Here is a 23,593-nt window from a genome sequence, read left to right on the forward strand (position 1 = left end):
TGATTTTATAATTTGTTTACTATTGTTGTGTAATATTGGTCTGTCCCTCTCATTTACAAATTATTCTGGGGAGAAACAAAACTGGGGGATATACTGACTATGTCAATCTCCTGAAAACTGCAGAGTCTCTTCATTGAGATATTTTTAAAGCAATTAAATAAAACATTATTAAGTGCTTAGTACATACCAAGCATTGTGCTAAGTCTACCAAAAACAAATAAACAAATAAAAAACCTCAAGAAGCACACATTTTAACAAGAGAAACAATATATAAATAACAAGGCCCATACAAGATACAGATGGACAAAAATAGATCCATAATGGAGAGATAGATACAATAATCTACTGAGGAAAAATTAGATAGATGAAAAATGTTTGTTTTCAAATTTCTGATATGGAATTGGAAGTCTAGTTCATTAAGTTAGTATATATAAGTGTATATTTAGGACACTATAGATACAATGAATTGGGCTCAGCTGAGTAAGAGCAAGCTGGATTGTATTTGGGAAACAGTGCATTTTGTTTCTAATGATTCCAAGTTGTTTCTCGGCTGAAAAGCCAACTTTTTAAATGAGAATATTCTGGATGTACTATCCAGCTGTTAATTTTGTAATATACCAATCTCTTTAGAATCAGAAAAATCATGAGTAATACAAGGAAAATAGAATGATGTATGGTAGGCATAAACTATGGCATATTTCTAAAGACAATATACATATAGCCTAGAGATATTGACTAAGAAATATTAGATAGGGGCAGCTAGGTGGTACAGTGGATAGAGCACCAGCCCTGAACACTTAACAATCCCTGGCTGTGTGGCCCTGGGCAAGTCACTTAATCCCAATTACCTCAGGAAAAAAAAAAAAAAAAAAAGAAAGAAAGAAAGAAAAGTAAAAGAAAAAGAAATACTAGATGGAAAAATTAGGTAGACCAGTCATGTGCCAAGAGTAAAGGAGATGAACGTCCACAATGTTGCCTGGCACTCATGGAATGTGGAGAGAAAAAACCAAACCAATAACTGGGAAGAATGCTTTGAGAACTCTAGATGGATAGATCCTCTGTGGAAGCCCTATGTCATAATAACACACACAAACACTGCATGGATGAGATGCCATCTTCACAAATGGAGAAAAAAATAATAGCAAATGGCTAGAATTTACATAGTACTTCAAGCTTGCCAGAATGCTTTACATATGTGAGCTCCCTAGATCAGTGAAATCCAATGAGATGCTGAAGGTAACCCATGTTTCCAATGATCATATGAGATTTTAGTTCACCAATGGAGAGGGCCTCTAGCTAGAACAAAAGCATTTTCTCCCTATGTTTCTAGGGTTCTAGGTCCAAATGTGCCACTGATAAAAGTGGTAAATCACTTAACTTTTCTAAATTATCCATTTGTCTGGAATGAAAGAATTTTTAAACTGGATAGGGATCTTAAAGATCATTTAGTCCAAATCTTCACTTTATAAATGAAAAATTCTGTAACCCTAAGAAATAAAGTCAAAAGTCCTTCTGACTTTCTCAAAACAAAGGTAGGGGTCTCTTGATACTTCTCTCATTAGGTGGCTAATTGTTGAATCACAACCAGAATCTGTCTCCAGTCTCCCAAATCAAGGTTGTCAATGCTACACAATTATGATCAACTATCATTAACATCCATTTCTACAGAGATGCTGTCGAGATTTCTGGATGAGAGAATGCCCGAGCAATCAACATTTATGAGACTCATTATAGGAATACATTAACAGATTTTTTTTTTCCTACTGAATTTTAACTTTCTGATGTTGCTTCAAGTAATGCTAAAATACATCCTCATTCCAGAGAAGTGATGTACAGTATTGAAAGAGAAGCTGGTTCACACTCTGGTTAAAATATTTCTTAGTTATGTGAGCAACAGGAAAATGCAGTGTGTCTCAAAAGCCTTCGTGCGGTTTTAAACTTCAATGGCTTATGATGTTATTAATAAATGTTAATAACATAAAACAACACTAAGACTTTTGAGACACTCTATGTGAATTTCCTCATCTATAAAGTGAGTAAATTCTTGCATGAAACATATTACAAAATTGCTATGGAGAAACAGCTCAGTCATTTAAAGGAAAAAAACATGGGATTACATATTTGGAAGAGACTTTAAGAGATTACATAGTTCAAATCTGGCTTCTTAGTTGTGTAACCCTGCAAGTCACTTAACCCCAATTGCCTCAGCAAAAAATAAAAATAAAAATAAAAAAAAGAGAGAGAGAGAGATTACATAGTTCAGAAAGTCTTAACCAGGGTTCCACAAACTTAATTTATCTGAACATTTCTAATTTATGATATCAATGTGATATTTTAATAGGTGAGTTTATATACTAAAATATCATAGAATTGTTAACTCCTTAGCTACTTACCAGATGCAATGGTCCAGGTGGAGGACTAGGGATTAAAGATAATTTTGCAGCAAAATCTTTTATTCGCTCATCAACATCAAAATCCTTACAAAATTTCAGCTGAGCCAATAAACTGAAAGAAAATAGTAATTTTCATTAATTTAGTAAGAACCAAAAAAAAAAAAAAAAATCAAACACTCTTAATTAATCTACTTAATGTCATCATCTGAAAAAGTTAAAAGCCCTAACCTAACAGCAATACCGCTGAAGAAAAGTATCAAGAAGTTTTACTTCAAGATTTTATTCTAATTATCTCTATGCACAAAAAACTAAAATTTTACTACTAACAAGGAATACAACTTTAAAATGGTTATGGCCTAAGAAGAAAGCTATACAAAAAATAATTAAAATAAGATATTATAATTTAATAATAAATGGTGATAAAAGGTGGTAAAATCATTCCATACTTTTTTCAGATGACTCCTCCCCACTCAACTCTGTAGCCAAAACAGTGCTGCTCCCCTAAATCTAAATTCTATCTCTCACCTCTGTGTCTTTTCTTCTGGCTTAGAAGAAACTCCCCAAATCATCCCTGCCTTTTTTAAACCTATAGATTTTTTAAGGTCCATTTCAGGTGCTTCCTCTTAGCTCTTCCTGATTCTCCTATAAAATTACGATTTATTAGTGTGTGTATATGCTGTTTTTCTCCTTCTTTCCCCCAAAGAATGTAAGCTCATCCAGGAAAAAGCCTGTTTCATGTTCCTGGAAGAGAGGATATTCCTTTGTGCACAGTAGGTACTTAATAAATGCCTGCTGAATGAAAAATTCTAATTATTACAGACTTTTTCCTATCTAAATCTGCCTTTCTGCAGTCTCTACCTGCTATTGCCACAAACCTGCCCATTACTTCTTTATTTTCAAAATGCTCTCTATTGATCTGTTCAACTCTACCTGTTACCAGACCATACTACTTTTTCTCTTCTCAGCTAACCTACTCTCCTGGTACCCTACTACTTCTCCTCTCTTGATTTTAACCCCTCATGATCCAGCTTCTGACCTCATTATTCAGTTAAAACTGCAGTCTCTAAAAATCACCAACAATCTCTCATTTGCCAATTTAACAGCCTTTTCTCAAACTACCTCCTTCTTGAGCTCTCTGCATCATTAAGCAATGTTCATTACCTTCTTTTTTCCGCTTTGACTTTCTTTTGACTTGTCTTTCCTTTTAGGTTTTAAGGCTACTGTTTTCTTATCTACCTCTCTGACTGTTCTTTCTCAGTCTCTTTTGGAAAATATTTTTGATTAACTGATAGAATCAAATAGAAGAAGTCTGACTCCTTTTTCAATACACCATCATTTTCTTCAGCTAAAAATCCCTTATTCCTTCTTGCTCACTAATCCGAGATGTCCCCCTCAAGATCCTGCCTGGACCCTGTTTTTTTTCCTCCTCTATGCTATCTCACCTAGTGATCTCATCAGTACTCATGGATTCTAGCAATAGCTCCATGCAGATGATTCCTAGGTCCATTTGTCTAGCCCTAACCTCTCTCATGAGCTCTAATTTGGGGATATCAACTCTCCTTTGGATGTCTTGGAGTTAATGTTCCATTGACATCATAAACTTAATATGCCTAGAAGATAACTCATTATTTTTCCTCCCCAGGCTTCCTCTCTTTCAAACTTCTGTTGGCATCAAGGGTTCCACAATACAGTTGCTCAGATTCATCATAATTCTAATTCGTCACTCTTCACTTCACCTTTTACTCCACATATGTTTCTATTTACATAACACCTATACATCCTCTTTTCTCTCCCATTACACAGTAATGATGAGTAAGCCCTCATCACCAATCATCAGGACTAATGCCATAGCCTTCTAATTGATTTTCTGCTTTAAGCTTTTCTTCATTCTAATCCATTCTCAACTCAACTGCTAATGTGATTTTTCTAAAAAGTAGGTTTGACCACATCATCTCTCTACCCAAAAAACTCCAGTGGTTTCCTAGGATCTAAAGTGTGAGATATAATGTCCTATACCAGACAATTGAAACTCTTCATATCCTCTACCTTTCTTTACAATCTTCCATGCACTCTATAACTGAGTCATATTTGCTGTTCAATGCACAGTCTACTATTCCATTTCCAAACCCCATGTCTTCACTGGCTGTCCCTCATGCTTAGAATATTACCTCCAACCTGATCTCCCAACCATCTGCAACTGCTTTCCCCTCTGAAATGACCTTCCATTTATTCTGTATATAGCTTGTCTGTAGAAGGTTACTGACAGGCTCGTCAGAATGTGAACTCCTTGAGATCAGGGACCATTTTTTTTTTTAATCCCAGGGCGTGGCATAGTATCTGAAAGCTCTTAGTAAATATTTCAATAGAAGAATCAAATAGAAGTCTGACCCCCTTTTCATTTATCACCATACTTAAAGCAGCTAAGTCTTCTTCAGCTAAAAATCTCTAGTCCCTTCGAATGATCCTCAGAGGGTATGACCCAAAGGCCATGTATCATCCTGATTCCTTTCTCTGGACATTTTCCCATTCATCTTATTACATTTTCTTCTTCAAATATGGTGCCCAGAATTAAACTCAATATCCCAGATGTGGTCTGATCAGAGCAGTGTAGCTTATCACCTTCTTGGTGTTATATACCAAGCTTTTCAACAAAACCTAACATTATAACCACATTATGACTCCCATATAACCACATTTGCAAAATTCTGGTCTAGCCATATCTTCATCTTGTATTTATGAAATTTTTTTTGAACTAACATATAAAGCTTTATAGGGATTCCTATTAAATTTCATCTTTTTAGGTTTGTCCAATAATGTAGCCAATCCAAGATTTTTGCGAAATCTAAATAACAGCCAGAAAAGGCTCTACTTAGATGTCAGGAAGTGTTGCCTTGAATACATGGAGATCTGAGTTCAAAGTTAAACTCAGACATTTAGTAACTGAATGATCCTGGGCAATTACTTAGCCTCTCTCCTCCTCAGTTTTCTTTGCTATAAAATGTGAAGAATAATAGCACTTACCTCTTGGGGTTATTGTGAGGATAAGATGAGATATTTATAAAGCATTTTCCAAATTTAAAACTGCTTTATAAATGCTACCTATTATTATCACTTATTAGCTTTGTGTCATCTGTAGATTTGATAAGTAAAGTTAGGTAGCATTTAATGTGATGTATCCTAATTAAAGTCTGACTAAACATTCTATATATGAAAATATGCAATAACCAATATGCTTCTGTCATTAAAGTCTCCAGCAGCTGTCCAAAGGAAAGGACAATGATATTGCCCTCTCTAGTGATTATGTTCTCCAACATGCATGAAAATAAAGGAAAATGTACTTCAACTTTATATGTTATACATTTCATAACAGGGCTCTATCCACTCCAAACACACTTTGCATACACATCCCTCTTGGAAGGATTATCTCCATAAGGAAAAAACAGATCCTAATTTAGGAATGTATTAACTATTTTTTTCTCACTATAGACATAGGGTGGTGTTTGCTTTATACAATCAATAAATTTACTCATCAATAGAGCAATTGCTCATGAACATTAATCTACATTTTGTCATTAATTAATAACATTAGACATGTTCATCATGGAAAAAGATAGGAATCACAAATTTAGTCAATTTCATATGTACAAGAGGTGTGACTATAAAGTATTGAGAGTCTTACATATGTGGCTTAAGTCATCAATATTTCACAATTACTACATACTACCAATGAAATTGTTCTTGTGATATGCATTGTTTCCTACATTGCTCATTATATTTTGTTTTTTAAATAAAATATAAGTGGACAATGTGTAAATTATTTGTATCAAAATGTGGCCAGAAAAAAAATTTTAATAAAAAGTGAAGGCAGTCTTGTGATTTAACAGAGTTTCAAATAATCTTTCCTAATATTTGTCACTTATTTTGACACTTTAAAAATCGGTATTACTAATACAAAGAAATTAGCCATAGTTCTTACCAGGAAAGACAATCTCTGAAGGCGTTATAATATGGATATCTAGATATAAGACAAATAGCAAAAGGCACAAAGCAGCTAACAGCATGCATGATCTGCCCAGGTAATTCCCAGTGTGTTTTGCCATTGTAGAAGCAATGTTCATCCTGAAAGTAAAGTTAGATGATTACTATCTTCACCTTTCTGGCACTATACCTTTTCCTCAATAGTAAGTTTTAGGTAACTTGTGACAAGCAAAGGAAGGTGAGTTAGTACAAGCCAAGAGTTGGATTTGGAATTAGAGGAATCCTGAGTGAGAATCCTCACTCTGCCGCTTTCTGTGTGACTTGAAGCAATGACATCACTTTCCTTACCAAAAAATCAATTAGAGTTTCTTAAGTACATACTAAGTGTAAGGCACTAACATCTGCTAGGGATACAAAAACACAAGGAAACAGCCCATCCTTCTCTCTGTCCTCACCTTCCACCACATATGTATATGTGTATACATTCTATTAGAAAAGGTAACAAATGTATACATACACACCTGAACATATACATATTCACACATGCTCATTCCTATAGTCATACAGAAATACTCACATATATGTGCACATATGTGTACCACATACATGCCTACAACACAGGTGTGCTTCTGTGCATAGCTGCACACTTACATGTGCGAGTATATATTAATATTATGATGTCTAATGTATATGCATATATTAATATACACACAGGCATACATGGCTGTGCTCATGCATGTACACAATGTGTTCATGGTGTAAATGTATACACTGACATGTTATAGATGCACTTATAATACACATGTGAAAGTATATATATTAATACATGCTTAATAATCACACATGCATATAGAAATATACCTATATGTAGTTAATGTTTTTAAATAACTGAAGGAAATGCTAAAATATTAGAGGTTAATGAAAGTAAAGATATTACCTTTTTCCTGTCTTTTTCCTGTAAAATCCATCCATTGACTGGGGAGGGGACCATAGGTTAGAACCCCCAGCCTTACAGGATTATTGTAAAAAATAAGATAATGTAAATAAAGTACTTTGCAAACTTTAAAGGGGCTCTATAAATAAATGGTTATCTTCAGAACACGCCTTAGTTGAGGTGCCCTATTTAAGATTCATTTTATAGGAGAAAAGTCACCAAGTCAATTTGCATAGCTGGGAAAAAGGCAGCCAGGATGCCGGGACTATTTTCTTGCTATTTTAAGCTACTAGATTACCTTCTCTAAAGTAGTGAAGAAGTCCTGAATAGTGGGTGTAATTGGCGAACAGCCACATCAGTAGGGCATAAAAATCATTAGGTAGTTATAACTTCCTTTTAAAAATAAGAAAATGTCTCAGATCTACCAAAATATCAACAGAAAATGCAAAATATAAATAACCTACTTGTACAGGTTTGTAATATTGTGCAACCACACCATATGTTCTGTTCCCACATACATCAGTAAGGACCAGGAAATGTACTCGGTCTTCCTTGGGTTCAGGAGCTACACAAAGTCCTCCTATAAAAAGACGGGGGAGGAAGGGAAGAAAAAGAAGGAAATTCTTATTAGTCAACAATACAGCACAAATTCTTAAGAGAAATGGCACCTATAGCTAGCACAGCACAGGACTAAACTTCTCAAAGCCTTCTTTTATAGAGGCCAAAACTGGACTTCCAGCTCACTCTAGTCTTCATCTACAACTGTGCCTGCTTGCAACTCCACAGAACAATTTGGTTTTATGCTAGGCACCCCTGTGTTCCCTCCCCCATCAGACTGTAAGCTTCTTCCTAAAGGCAGGAACTATATAATCAGGCAACTAGCACTTACTATGTCTGTGCCAAAGACTGTGCACTTGGGGATACAAAAAAAAGCAAATAGTCCTTTTTTTTTTTTTTTTTTAATTTATTTTAGTTTTCGAGGCACTCATAGTCTAATAGAGGAGAACATACGCAAATAACAATGTAAAAACTAGATTGCAGGATAAAGCAGAGATCATCTCAGAGGGAAGATATTAAGATAAAGGAGTATTGGGAAAGGCATTTTTGCAGAAAGTGGGACTTTCATTGAGACTTGAAACAAGCCAGGGAAGCAAGGAAGTAAAGGCAGAGAATTCCAGAAAAGGTACACACCTTCTTTTATGTGCACTAACCATTAATGGCTACTGTAAACTGTCATGAGTCAAAGGTATTGTGTGAGTTAGTGGGAAAAGCATTAAACTTTAGAGCCAAAGACAAGAGCTTGAATTTTAATTTCCCCTTTTATTAATTTCTGATCTTAGAGAAGTAATTTCATTTCTCTGGAACTCAGTTTCCTATTCTGAAAAATGTAGGTGCCAGAATCTGCCTCATGTGGCTGTTATATGGAAATGCATCATACCAATGTGAGTTTTTATTAATTCCATTAATAATGTCCTATGCATACTATGTAATTTAGTTTTCACAAATATTAATTTGTAATATTACTAGTAGGTAAAATGTTATATTACTTCACATTGTGCTTTAATATTGGTTTTCTGTCCTTTGAATAAAAAAAAAATTAGTACATGGAAATTTCTTTAATATTTTAATGAGATCTAAAGTAATTAGTGAATACACAGGTAAACAATAATAATAATAATGACTAACATTTATATAGTGTTTTCAGGTTTACAAAGCACTTTACTAATGTTATCTCATTTTTGGTCCTTACATTGCTGGAAAGCAGATATTATTATCATCCCTATTTTATTGATGAGGAGACTAAAGTGAACAAAGGTTAAGTGATTTGCCCAGAGTTATCCAGCTACTAAATGTCTGAGGTCAAATTCAAAATCAGGTCTGACACTATGTCTAGTGCTCCATCCACTGTACCACCTTGTTGCTTTTAAATTTCTGTGGCTGATACAAAAATTATACTACAACATAGTCACCAAAGTAAATGTAAAGTAATATTCTTTTCATATATGAAGTCTGTTACTGAAAAGGGAAGAAAAATAACTTCTGTACCTGGAAAAAAAAAGGTAAAATCCACGTGTGAAGAAAGTTTCTCTGTTAAAATGTCAGGGAAAGATAGAGACTGTTAGGAGACTTAGAAAACTGCCCCTCAGATGAAAGTACTAAAAGGTCCTATTTGAGGGCAGAAAAATAAGTAAGGCTACAGATCCCTGTAGTTCCTTCACCCATTTATCTGCATGAGACTGTCCTCAAAACTTGAAATGTTAAAACCGGCAAATGAGTCAATCAAATAACTGTTTGGAGACTATGGGATGATTAAATAAGGAACATTGGTTTCAAAAGTGACAGAAAGATGGGTTTTATGAGATTACTTTCTTTTATTTATTTTTTATTTTTATTTATTTATTTTTTTTTTTTGAGGCTGGGGTTAAGTGACTTGCCCAGGGTCACACAGCTAGGAAGTTAGGAAGTGTTAAGTGTCTGAGACCAGATTTGAACTCAGGTCCTCCTGAGTTCAAAGCTGGTGCTCTATCCACTACTCCACCTAGCTGCCCCGAGATTATCTTCTAAAGGAAAGATAGAGCATTTACCACAGGGGTAGGGATAGGGGAACGTGGTAATCTTATTTGAGGCACTGAGAGTAGTTGGGAAAAGTCAGCTGTGAGAGAACACATGTTATAAAGACCCCAGGAAGAGAATCAATCTACATAGGAAGGTTTCAGATTGGAGCTTGCTATTTGGAAAAGAGATAAAACTCCATTATTAGTTGCTCTCTTATTTGTATATAATTGGCTTGTACATAGATGTTTGCATATTGTCTCCCCTACTCCCCTATTAGACTAAACACTTTTGAGAGCAAGGATTGCTTTTTTGCCTTTCTTTGCACAATGCATTTAATACCTATGCTAAGTCCTAGGGATACAAAGAAAGGCAAAAAAACAGACCTGGCACACAGTAGGTGTTTAATAAATACTAATTGACCGGCTGATTATTTTTGCTTTTGCATTAAGTAAACATTTTATGCTTCAGAGCTGATAGTTCCATGGTAGTGAATTTTGTTGAATTAGGAAACACAACAATGGGGGCTCAGAGGACTTAGCACTGAATATCAGAAATCCTCCTACCATAGAGTCACTTCTAGGACCCCAAGAGAGTTTGATTTCTGGCCATGAGGTGATGGTCCACCTTTAAGAACTTCAAATCTATTGGTGAGAAGACACACTGGGGATAAGCAAGTCAGCCCAGAAAGAGGAGGTAGCCCTATCCACAAGGGGGCTACATAAGCATAACAATAAAGTCTTACTGGCAAAACGCCTTTTACAGAGCACAAAAGGAGTGAGGAAGATGGTACTTTAGATTTACTCCGTAACTGGCCAAACCAGAGTCATGATCACTGTAACCACAGGGATCTGGCTTCAATGACTGCATATGATCACAGTAAAAACAGGGCAGGTAAAGATGGGTAATTATACTTTTAACTAGAGGTGCTTAGTCTTGGTGCTCTTCTACTAAGTACTTCAACCTTTATTATTACTAGCATCAAACATGCCTGGAACAAGATTATCCTTCCATGGGAATCTTATGTCCTCAGAACAGTTCTGCACAGAACTGCTGCAGGAACATTTTTGTTTTTATTTGTACTACCATCATGAAGAACAGTTGGAGGTGGGCAGTGAACAGCATAGGTAACCATGGCCAAATCAAATGCTACAAGGTGAACAGAATTTTGGGGGAATGCAAAAGTTTGTAAAACCATCTACTAAGCCTTCTTGAGAAATTAAATTAATCTGAAAGTTTTAACAGTATTTATCAAAACAATGGAATTGACATGCATTGCTGTTATTTAGTTGTTTCAATCATGCCCTTCAGGACCCTTTTAGAAAGTTTTCTTGGCAAAAATAGTGGAAGGGTTTGCCATTTCCAACTCTTTACAGATGAGGCAACTGAAGGAAACAGGGAGAAGTAACTTGCCCAGCTTCACACATCTGGTAAGTGTTTGAGGTTACATTTGAACTCAGATTCTCCTGACTATAGGCCCAGTGAGCTATCCAATGTATTATCTCACACCTCGCTATCCCGAATGTACATTATATTATTTCAAAGAATTACATATATAAAGAACATACAAAAATATGTAGAATGTCTAGAAAAAATTCAAAGTGAAAAGGCACAACTAAAAGAATTATATACATATTAACTCCTTTATACCAAAACATCTGATACAATGTATATATGAATGTAAAATCACAAGGTAATAAAATTAATAGTTATTATAATAATAGCTAACAATATATAGCATTTTAATATTTGCATAAGCATTTTACATGTCATCTCATTTGATCCTCACCACAACCCTGGAAAGCAAGTATTATCCCTATTTTACAGAGAGAAACCAGAGGTTGAAAGTGATTAAATGATTTCCTCACAGTTACATGGCTTGGATGGGTCTGAAACAGAATTTGAACTCAAGACTCTTCCTCATTGCAAATCCAACACTTTGCTGTGCCACATGGCTACTTTTGTTCTAAAGAAGTTCGTTCACTTTCAGTTTTCATTATATGATAAAGCTACATTAAAAAGCTTAATTATGGGGCAGCTAGATGGTGCAGTGGATAGAGCACCAGCCCTGAAGTCAGGAGGTCCTGAGTTCAAATGTGACCTCAGATACTTAACACTTTCTAGCTGTGTGACATGGGCAAGTCACTTAACCCCAAGTGCCTCTGAAAAAAAAAAAAAAAAAGCTTAATTATTCACCTAGTCTGATTTCTTGATATATGCAACAGTTTCAGCACAGGTTGATGCTATAAACATTGTGAGTGTGCTTTAAACAAGGGCTGACTTTTTTGCAAATTATTTTATATGAGTAAAAAACAAGCATCTTTAAATTTAAAAACCCTATAATTAAGGGGGTTTTTAAGTGTTAAAATATGGTATATGATTGCGATGGAATACTATTATTTTATACAAAATGATAAGCTCAATGATCTTAGAGAAACATGGAAAGACTTGCACAAAATAAGGAAGTGAAATGAGGAGAACCAAGAGAAGATTGTACACAACAACATCAATATCATTTTAAGAATGGCTTTGAATGAATAAGTTACAAATATGCAAATTAACTATAAAGGACAGAGAAGAAATTGATGAATAAAATGATGCATAAAATAGATTTACATATAAATATATATGTAAGTATATACTCACTTACAAATTAACTATAAAGGACATATGAAGAAGATGTTACCTACATCCAGAGAAGGAACTGATGAATAGAATTATGTTCAGAATAAATTTACATATATATGTGTATATACATACATACACAAAGAGACATATGTATATACATATACACATACACCTATTTGTTTTTAATGATAGCCATTTCTTGGTCAGTGGGGGAGGGAAAGAAAAAAAAAAGGAAATTTACATGATATATATATATATATATATATATTTTTTTTTAAAAAAGAATAGCAAGTTGTACATAATAAATAAATTTGCAAATGCAATCATCTTTTTTTATGATACTACATATGGAAATCCTTGTTTTAGTCCATAAATTAAAAATAAAGAGACCGTACCTGGAAAGCATAGCTGTGGCAAAGCGTTCAGATCCACACCATTTGGAATGCTAACATCTTCCACATCAAGTACTTTCTGAACTTCTTGGGCGCTTTTCCAATTTTCAGTTCTGAGCTTGTCTCTTTTTTTTCTGAAAGATCTTCTTCTTGTTTTATTCAGATTAGTACAATTGGCACTAGCTGTTGAACTGTCTTCTTTACTAATGAATGGAGGCACAAAAACAGAGAGGACCTCAGGCTCAAGAGGAAGAAGTTTTTTTATTCCCTTCTTTTGGGCAATCTAAAACAAAAGAAATAAAAGAAATAAAAATGTGAATTTTTTTTTTTTTTGTATGATACTTTACTGCTTGGCCTATTTACAGAATCATAAATAACCATGGAGGCCATCTAGTCCAACTTTTTTATAATTTACAAAGAAATATGATCATCCCTCTCGGATAGCCATGGCTTATATCTCTCATTTTTCTAGTGACTAAATGCCTTTAAAAGATTATTTCTAGTAAATGCTTCCCTTCTCACTCTCTTCTATATCAGACTTCCAAACTCATTATTCAACCAAAATGATTCTCTCTAAAGTTTCCTTTTTAAAATAATTATCCTTCCTGAACTCTGCAGTATTTGAAACATCTTCTAGATGCTTTCTTTTCTCTGGATTTGTGTAGCGAGCTGTCGTCTCCAGAAGCTGCTGGATCGCTCTCTGGGAAGAGATCTGCTGTGTCTACTCAAATCTCTCTCAGATTCTTCTTCCTGTAACGAACCGTTGTCTCCAGGCAGTTGCTGTTAACTCTTGTCCAAAGAAGTGACTTCCCTTCCTGCAGAAAGCCCCGTCAAGCCTGATGCAATTCAGAGTCTTCTTCTTTCTCTGAGAGTCCTCTCTTTTATTCTCCCAGAGAATGGGCGTGGGATAATGCAAGGGCTTCTGGGAAGAACCACCCCAGCCAATGAGCTTGCCCCCTCTATCAAGTCAACCTGAGTTCTCACCTTGTAATTGTCCAGAAAACCTGAATTCTCACCTTGTCACCATCCAGACAACCTTAGTTCTCACTTAGTAATCCTAACATCTCCCCCTTTCTTTTGATTTAGAACATAGGACAGTCATGACCTTGAAACATAAATCCATCAATATGGGAAGTATTACAGATAATTCCATAAATTACATAAGCACATAGTAACATAGTAACATAACACATGCTAGAAGTATATAACGTAATCATAATCATAAATTGAAAATTTATAAATGTCCATAAGTCCATTGTCCATTAGTCTCATCTTGTGTGAGGAAGTCCAATGATTCCTGCTGGTTTTTAAAGTTCTTTAACAGTCTTCTTATTATCCATGCTCTTTCAGTGTCAGATGTTTCTTAGATCTTCTCCTTTATTTTGAGGTCTTTCTCTTTTTCTGTCTCTCTCTGATGGACAAGGCGAATATGACTCGTTGGCACCCATCTGATTCCTTCTCCTGCTGAAGAAATACAAGCAAACCCTCTCCCCCAGGCAGTTAACCTATCTGGTCCCTTCCATTCACCACTTTCTGGATCTCTCCACATCACCTGGCGATTATCTAAGGACAGTGGAGATGCTCTCACTGGACACTGCCCTTCTGGTGGGTTATAAAATCTGTCTGCTGGAGCCAGTGCATCTTTGTCAAAAATTAGAAAATTAATGGTATAGAGAACTAAATTTAGAAGTTCCCTAGGGCTACCTGTGGCTCCCCCTTTCTTTTGTTTTTGGAGGAGTGTCTTAATATCTCTGTTTCTTCTCTCTACTATTGCCTGCCCTTGAGGATTAAAGGGTATGCCCGTGGTATGTAAAATCTTATACTGTGCACAAAAGTGTGTAAAATGTTTGGACGTATATGCAGGTCCATTGTCTGTTTTTATTGCTTGTGGCACACCCATAATTGCAAAAGCTTGTATAAGGAATTCAGTGACCACTCGGGCTGTCTCTTTTGCTGCTGGCATTGCAAATGTGAATCCTGAAAAGGTGTCTATCACTACATGGATAAAAGATAGACGACCAAAAGATTTATAATGGGTCACATCCATTTGCCAGATTTCATTGGGTCTCAAACCACGAGGATTCTTCCCTGGAGGGAGTGTAGGAGCATGGAAAGGAAGACAAGCTGTACAGCTTTTTACTATGCTCCTAGCTTCCTCTCTTGTGATTCCAAATTGTAAACGTAAAGCTCGAGCAGCCTGATGATATTTAGAATGAGATTCTTGTGCTTCCTGAAATAAAGGACTACTGGCTAACATGGTTAGAAGGCTATCTGCCTTTGAATTTCCATCAAAAATGGGACCTGGAAGTCCACTATGTGAGTGGACATGCAAGATATAAATCTTGCCTGGATGTTTTCTCACTTGCTATTTCTAGGTGAGAACTGAGGTTGCTTCTGGGGCTGGGGATGAGTCGGCTGAGGTCCAGGGATTGAATATAGCTAACATCTGCCCCATTTCAGCTATAAGAGATTCCTGGTTTAGCCCTTAACAAGTTAAGTTCCTTATTTATCTATTAGCACGCTCACTTAATCTTTAACAAAGTTTCCTCGTTACTCACGGTTCTGGGTCAGAGAGACTGAGATCTAGATCGGAAGCTTTTCCACTGGAATCAGGACCGTGTCTGTCCCTGTTCGGGCGCCAAAATGCGAAGGTCTGGTCTAGCTCCTCTTGTCAGGATAAGCAAAAGTCCTTGCCCCACGTTGGGCGCCAATTGTAGCGAGCTGTCGTCTCCAGAAGCTGCTGGATCGCTCTCTGGGAAGAGATCTGCTGTGTCTACTCAAATCTCTCTCAGATTCTTCTTCCTGTAACGAACCGTTGTCTCCAGGCAGTTGCTGTTAACTCTTGTCCAAAGAAGTGACTTCCCTTCCTGCAGAAAGCCCCGTCAAGCCTGATGCAATTCAGAGTCTTCTTCTTTCTCTGAGAGTCCTCTCTTTTATTCTCCCAGAGAATGGGCGTGGGATAATGCAAGGGCTTCTGGGAAGAACCACCCCAGCCAATGAGCTTGCCCCCTCTATCAAGTCAACCTGAGTTCTCACCTTGTAATTGTCCAGAAAACCTGAATTCTCACCTTGTCACCATCCAGACAACCTTAGTTCTCACTTAGTAATCCTAACAGATTTGTATAATAGTCTTCTTTGTTGGACTTCATCCAACTCACACCTATTAACTACCTGTGTCTCCCAAGGTTTTGCTCTGCGCTTTATATTATCTTAGTTGGTGATCTCATCAGCTCCCATGAGTTCAATTCTCACTTCTATGAATTTAATTCCTAAATCTATCTAGCTCTAGTTTCTCTTCTTAGCTATAAACACATTATTACCAAATGCCTCTTAGAAAGCTCCAACTGGATGTTACATAGACATTTCAAATTCAACATATTCAAAACAAAACTCATTATCATTCCCCTAAACTCTGCCTTTTTTGAACTTCCCTATCTTCCAGTCTCACTTCTTAGAATCATCTTTTGACTCTTCATTTTCACTCACTTTGGGTCTCTTGCCAAATCTTGCTATCTGAACAAATTATCTCATAAATGTCTGGCTCTCTACTCACACAGCTCTAGTTCAGTCTTAATTGCCTCATTAGCTTTCACTTGGAATATTGCAATAACTTTTAAGTTGGTCTTGCTACCCCTTAATCTTTCCCTACTTCAATCCATTTTTTGCTCAGTTGCTAAAATGATTTACTATAATATAGGTCCCACTGTGTCATCGCTGCCATTTCAGTGAACTCAAGTGGTTCCCTATTACTTCTAGAAACAAATTCTAGAAATAAATTCAATGATGTATATCGTTCGCTAGCTATTACTACTAATGAAGCTATATACATTTGTTTTCAAAAATATTTCTATAGGTTCTTCAATTGTTTATCTTGTGTGCCATCTTCCTTCTCCTTTGTAAAAAGGCACTATAATTCTTTCCAAGTTGTCTTAAGTCCTACTTTCATTCATATTTATTGTATTTATTTTGGGGGACTGAGGCACAAGGTAAAATAATGAATGGAGTGATGAGCCAGGAATCTGGATGACTCCTCTTCCTGAATTCATTTTTTTAAGCTTTTTATTTTCAAAACCTATGCACAGATAATTTGACATCATTGACCCTTCATAACCTTGTATTTCAGATTTTCTCCTTCTTCCCCCTCCCCCCTCCCTTAGATGGCAAGCAATCCAATATATGCTAAATGTTAAAATATGTTAAATCTAATATGTATAAACACATTTTCATAATTCTCTTGCTGCACAAGAAAAATCAGATAAAGAAAGTAAATGAGTAAGAAAACAAAATGCAAGTGAACAACAACAAAAAAAGTGAAAATGTTATGTTGTGATCCACATTCAGTTCCTACAATCCTCTCTCTGGATGTAGATGACTCTCTTCATCACAAGGTCATTGGAAGTAGCATCAATCATCTCATTGTTGAAAGCATCATGTTCATCAGAATTGACTGTCTTATAGTATTGCTTTTGCCATGTACAATGATCTTCTGGTTCTGCTCATTTCACTTAGGATCAGTTCACTTGGACTGATCAGTTCTCTAGGCGTCTCTAAAATTATCTTCCTGATCATTTCTTATAGAGCAATAATATTCCATAACATTCATATACCATAACTTATTCAGCCAGTCTCCAAATGATGGGCATCCACTCAGTTTCCAGTTTCTTCCCACTATGAAAAGGGCTGCTACAAACATTTTACACGTGGGTCCCTTTCCTTTAAGATCTCTTTGGGATATAAGCCCAATAGAAACATTGCTGGTTCAAAGGGTATGCACAGTTTGATAGCTTTTAGAACACAGTTCCAAATCTAGAATGATTAGATCCATTCACAACTCCACCAACAATGTATTAGTGTCCCAATTTTCCCACATCCCCTTCAACATTGGTCATTGTCTTTTCTTGTCATCTTAGCTAATCTGAGAGGTGTGTAGTGGTATCTCAGAGTTGTCTTAATTTGCATTTCTCTGATCAATAATGATTTAGAGCACCTTCTCATATGATTAGAAATGGTTTTAATTTCTTCATCTGAAAATTGTTCATGTCCTTTGACAATTTATCTATTGGAGAATGGCTTGAATTCTTATAAATTTGAGTCAACTCTCTATATATTTTAGAAATGAGGTCTTTATCAGAATCTTAAAGGTAAAAATGATTTCCCAATTCATTGCTTCCTTTCTAATCTTGTCTGCATTAGTTTTGTTTGTACAAAAACTTTTTAACTTAATATAATCAAAATTATCTATCTGGTATTCAGTTATAAGTTCCAGTTCTTCTTTGAATACAAATTCATTCCTTCTCCACAGATATGAGAGGCAAACTATCCTAATTTGCTTATAATGTCATTCTTTATGTTTAAATCTTGAACATATTTAGAAACATGCATGGGATTGTGGATTTCCCAGAAGTCAATCCTAACTGTGAATCTCCCAGAAGTCCATGAGCAGGCTTTTCCTTTAGACTTGTGAATCTCTTGGACTTGCGAATCCATTGAATCTTGGCTCTGAATCTCCTCAAGCTTCCCCGAACTTCTCCCCTTGACTCTATCCAGATTGACTGACCCCACTGAATCTTGGCTCCTTTCCTCCCAGAAAATGGGCTTGTGGGTACTCCCTGGGCTTGTGGGAGCTCCTAAAAGGACCAATGAGCAAGCTCCTTTAAAGGTGTAAACTTCTTCAAAGGTTTGAATTCCTTTAAAGGTATAAACTCCTTCAAAGGTTTGAACCAAGAAGATTACCTTGTCTCAAGTTCTGGCCCATAACATCTGTAAGAATCCTAACAACTTGATGCATATATCTTTAGTATTGATATTGCTTTATTATCTATAGTACCCTTTAGTAAAATATAGTTTCCTTCCTTATCTCTTTTAATTAGCTATATTTTTGCTTTTACTTGATCTGAGATCAGGATTGCTACCCCGGCTTTTTTTACTTCACCTGAAGTATAATAGATTTTGCTCCCCCCTTTATCTTCACTTTGTATGTATCACTATGCTTTAAATGTGTGTCTGGTAAATAGCATATTATAGGATTCTGGCATTTAAACCAGTTTGCTTCCATTTTATGGGAGAGTTCATCCCATTCATATTCACAATTAAAATAACTAGTTCTGCATTTCCTGCCATCTTATTTACCCTAAGTTATGCTTTTCTCTTTCCCCCCTTCCCTTCTCCCCAGTATTTTGTTTTTGATGACCTCCTCTCTCAACCAGCCCTTCCCTTTAGAGCCCCTCCCCCTTTTTAAAACCTTTTTCCTAATACTAATATTTTTCTTCTAACTCTTTTAAGATCCTTTGTGCAATCTTCCAAGAAAGCCTTGTAAAATGGGGACCAGCTCATATCTCTCTTTGGGACTTCATCTGGAATTACTTTGCCTTTAGGAACCTCAGGATTTGAGATCTGTTCTCTCTCTCCATTAAAGCTGTCTGTGGTGAGAGTTCTTTTCATTTTCTTTTAAAGACTTGAGGTCTGCTCTTAAAGGAAAGGAGTGACAGCTGCTTTAGATTGCCCTGGGGCAGTTTTGTTGATTGACATCCATTGTTGGATAATCATGACTAGGTCCCCAGTCTTACAGGGCTCAGTGGTTTACAGTTTGTTTTGTGTAGCAAATCTGCCAAACCATCTGCTTGCAACCAGGACAGAGTAGCCTAAGAGGCTCACAGAAGATGCCCAGGTGTGTGGAAGCCGCAATGCTCTGACTTCCCACCCCAGCTTCTTGCCCCAATCTCCTTGTGCTGCAGTCTGGGCTTAGCTGACCTGTCCCCCAGTCTGTTTGAAACAGAACTGTTCTGAAGTTCTTCCAAGGTATCTTCTTCTGGGATGTGTTGCACTTCAACACATTAGAGTCTTTGACTCCAAAACCAGTTTAGAAACTTAATCTACTGTTGGTTTGAGAGGTTAAAGGTCACAGAAAGTGGTGTCTGCTCTCCACCATTTTGCCTCTTCCTGAATTCAAATTTGGCATCAGACACTTTCTAATTATGTTATCCTGTGCAAATCATTTAACCCAATTTGCCTCAATATCTATCTGTAAAATGACATGGAGAAGGAAATGGAAAACCATTTCAATATCTTTACTAAGAATATCCTAAATGGGGTCATGAAGAGTTGGACATGACTAAAACGACTGAAAAACAACATTTCTGTTAAGATGCTTTCCAAAATTTCTGTTTTGTGATCTGAAAGTATAATATAGTAGGATAATAGAGTGTAATAGCTCTCTGGAGGACCTCGGGATCAGCCCGAGTCCTTGGTCTTAGTGGAGGAGTGAAGGAGGCAGGACAGTCAACACGATGATGGTCAAAAATGGAGTCTGGGTATGAAGTCTGAAGCCTTTAGTCTTCTCTGTGTCTGTGGCTGAGAGAGCCTTCTGTGTCTGAGACTCCCTTAAATGCCTCAGTATGATAATATCACTATAACACACTGAGCCAGACAAACCATTACATCACCACAGAGAAGCATTATGTCACATTAAATAGATTCTTAACTATAAGCACCATGCTGACCTAGATTCAACTACACCTTTTCAGAGTTCCAGCACTCTACAACAGAGTATTAAAATAGTATAAGTGTTAATTGATTAAATGTGTTTTTTCCATTCAGCTTTCCTTTCAGAAATACTATCTTTTCTTTGATAACTCTTGGCTCAAACTGTATGGTTTAGATACATTTTGTGTTTCAATGCAATATCTGGACTCAAGTATAAAATTTTCAGTCTTAGCTTTCTTTGGCAAAATCAAGAATTTTACAGTTAACTAATCCAAAAGATATTTTTATATCACTGGAAGAAAATTCCATAATTTTTTTTGGTGAAGCTTTACAACTTGATGGCATCCATGCATATGAAATGATTAATAAAGTGGCTTGGTTTAACTGCTCTTAAATTTGAAACCTTAGGGTTTTATTTATAAGAAATGACAATGGACTTAAAGCAAGGAAGAACCATATCTTTAGGTCATTATCTTGAAAGATGTCATGTTTGAATATCAGTAGCATGTTTTAAACAGTTTTGCATTGCCAACAATAATTTTAATGTTCTTATTATATTTTGGCCCATTCTGTTTATTTGCAGAACATGAACAAAAGTACTGAAGTAAAACAAAAATTGTTTGCAATAATCAACAAAGGCAGTTTAACATTCCTAAAATTTCTGGTAACTTGTTCAATAAGGATTATATCACTATTAAATTGTTCTCTATATACCTAGGATCTTTTTGTTCTAGTTCACTTGTGTCCTATTCTTTATGACTCTGTGGTCAATGCTGTCCATGAGGTTTTCCTGGGAAAGATACTGGAGTGTTTTGCTACTTTCTTCAATGGATTAGGAAAAAAAGAAGTTAAATGACCTGCCCAGCCAGAGTCACACAGCTACTGAGTATCTGAACGCTAGTCTTTTTGACTCCAGGCTCAATGCTCCACCCACTAACCTTGCTAGCTGCCTTCTAGTCAAACAGGTTTTTGATTTGCCCAGTCACATAGATAGTAAGTCTCTGAGGCTATTTGAACTCAAGCCCATACTCTATCCATTCAGCCATCTACTTGCCCGGGGATCTTTTTGCTCCTTGGTCAATACATTATTTTCTCCTTAAGTGTTTAGAAGTTTTAAGTGATACAAGCTGTGAATGCTTTATATAAAATACATAAACATGTAACTGGCCTATGTTTGGAGAAGCCACTGGTGTTCTTATCTGTTGATAGTAGATTGGCACTCCTTCCGTTAAAGGAGAAATCAGGCCTGTGTCTGAGAAGCTGGTAAAGTTCTTTGCTAGAAATTCACCCTATGAATCATTTGCAGCTTAGAGATTCCATCCAGCCCTATGACTTCATAATTTTTCTGGAAAAGTCTGAGTACCTTTCTTAGATAAAAATAGTCTAGCCTTCATGAAATTAATGATACACAATGATACACAAACTTTATATTTCATGTTTGACATAGCTTGCATTCTTATTGCATTGGACTTTTTGCAAACATACATACATATCACCAGAAATCTTCCCAAATCATTTTCTTCAAAGGTTTTTTTCTCTTTCTACTAATCTGCTTACAATTAAAGCCTTTGTAGTAAAGATTTCAATTGATATAAAATAATTTTTTCTTCTTTACAATACTTTAAACTTTTGACTTAAAAAATTTTTGCATCAATAAAATTTATTCCAATATCCTTCCCCCCTCTTCATTCCACAGAATAATCTCATATAATTTTTTAAAGGGGGGAGGAGATTCTGAGAAGATGGCAGAATAGGTTGGTAAATTTCAAGCTCTCCCAATTTCCTCCACAAATAGAAAAATTTGCACCTCAAGGTGAATATAAACTAGTGGAAAACCAAGATGACAGGAAGAACATGGGTCTTCCAGGTACAACCCTAGAAGATCTGAAGAAAAGCCCCAGCTAGCTCTTCAGCAACATCAAATGGGGATCCCTTGAACTATCTAGTTGTGGTTGAAGCCTCAGAAGGAAACACAGAGAATTTCCCCTGTAGGATTGTTTGTGGAATCTGAGCAGGCAGAGCAAAAGTTGCAGCTGTGCTACTGAGACATGGCCTTGGACAAGAAACAACCAAAACCCAGGGAGAGAAGCACCTCAGAAGCAGCGGGCAGGGGCACTTGCAAGAGGGTGAAGCTCTTACTTTGGGGTTCCTGATCAGAGTGGAGAGCTAAAGGGAAGCTTGAAGCACCCGCTATGATAAAAGGTACTTATATTAATACCTCTTATTTTAAAAAATGAACCAGCAAAGAAGAAAGAACCCTACCACTGAAATATATTATGGGAACAGGAAAGATTGGGATTCATCTTCAGAGGAGGACATTTTTGTAACAAAAAAAAAAAAAAAAAAAAAGCTTCTACCCCAAAGAGCAATGTGAAATGACTCCCTGCTCTGAGAGAATTTGTAGAAGAACTCAAAAAATAATTCAAAAAAATCAAATGAGAGACCATTGAGGAAAAATTAAAGAAAAAAATTAAAATCGTCCAACAAGATTATGGAAAAAAGATAACCAATTAGAAAAGAAGGTGCAGAGCCTCAAAAATGAAAATAACTCTGAAAATTAGAATCGGGCAAAAGGAAGCCAGTGAAGCTATGAACTATAATACCTCAGTTTTCCTGAATTATAATATCTCAGTATCCCTGAATTGTTCTGCCTCAGTTTCTCTAGTGGCCACCCCCCCCCCCTTTCCTTGCCCCATTGGGACTGAGAGAATTGGGGCCTTGAAGCTCTGGTCACTCTCACATTCTAGTGAATCATAAAACTCCAGATGGCTTATCTCAAATATTTGGGTATTTCCTGTCTCAAACTTCTTTCTCCTGCTCAGCCTCCTTATCTTGACCCCCAATATGTCAGGACTAAGTTATAGTCCTTTCCTGGAATTTCTACTCTCCCAGTGTTCTGCCCCATCCCCACTTCCCTTTGTTTCTCTGATAGCTAGAGCCCTATAAAAGTTTCTGGAATTACTTGCTGGTTGATGGATGCTTTGAGACAAGAGTCCCATCCAGCCAGCTGGCTTTGCTAGTCAAATTCTCCACTATTAAAATATTAAAAACCTAATCTCTGTCTTGTCTCAGTTTCTCCTGCATTACAGAATGAGCAAGAAATAACAAAACAGATTATAAAGAATGAAGCAATAGAATTCTTTTCTATTCTCATAAGAAAAAACAACAGATCTGGAGAACAGATCAGGAAGAAAAAGTATAAGAATAATTGGACTACCGGAAAATTGTGACCA

General features: G+C 36.2%; 1 protein-coding gene across 3 annotated transcripts in view; it reads right to left on the bottom strand.

Annotated features, from left to right (window-relative positions):
• The window catches only part of DENND3 (DENN domain containing 3), a 118,843-nt gene that overhangs the window by 71,820 nt on the left and 23,430 nt on the right, over positions 1–23,593 (bottom strand). For all 3 annotated transcript variants that reach the window (XR_012481586.1, XM_074264668.1, XM_074264667.1), the window contains exons 2-5: positions 12,882–13,161; positions 7,770–7,885; positions 6,370–6,512; positions 2,394–2,505 (exon numbers count right to left, since the gene is read on the bottom strand). Coding sequence is in view for 2 of the 3 variants with exons in the window: in XM_074264668.1 (XP_074120769.1) it covers positions 2,394–2,505; positions 6,370–6,512; positions 7,770–7,885; positions 12,882–13,161 (651 nt within the window). In the remaining variant the exon portion in view is untranslated. The remainder of the gene's footprint in view (positions 1–2,393; positions 2,506–6,369; positions 6,513–7,769; positions 7,886–12,881; positions 13,162–23,593) is intronic.

The sequence above is a fragment of the Sminthopsis crassicaudata genome, chromosome 1, assembly GCF_048593235.1.
Source record: "Sminthopsis crassicaudata isolate SCR6 chromosome 1, ASM4859323v1, whole genome shotgun sequence".
Lineage (NCBI taxonomy): Eukaryota > Metazoa > Chordata > Mammalia > Dasyuromorphia > Dasyuridae > Sminthopsis > Sminthopsis crassicaudata.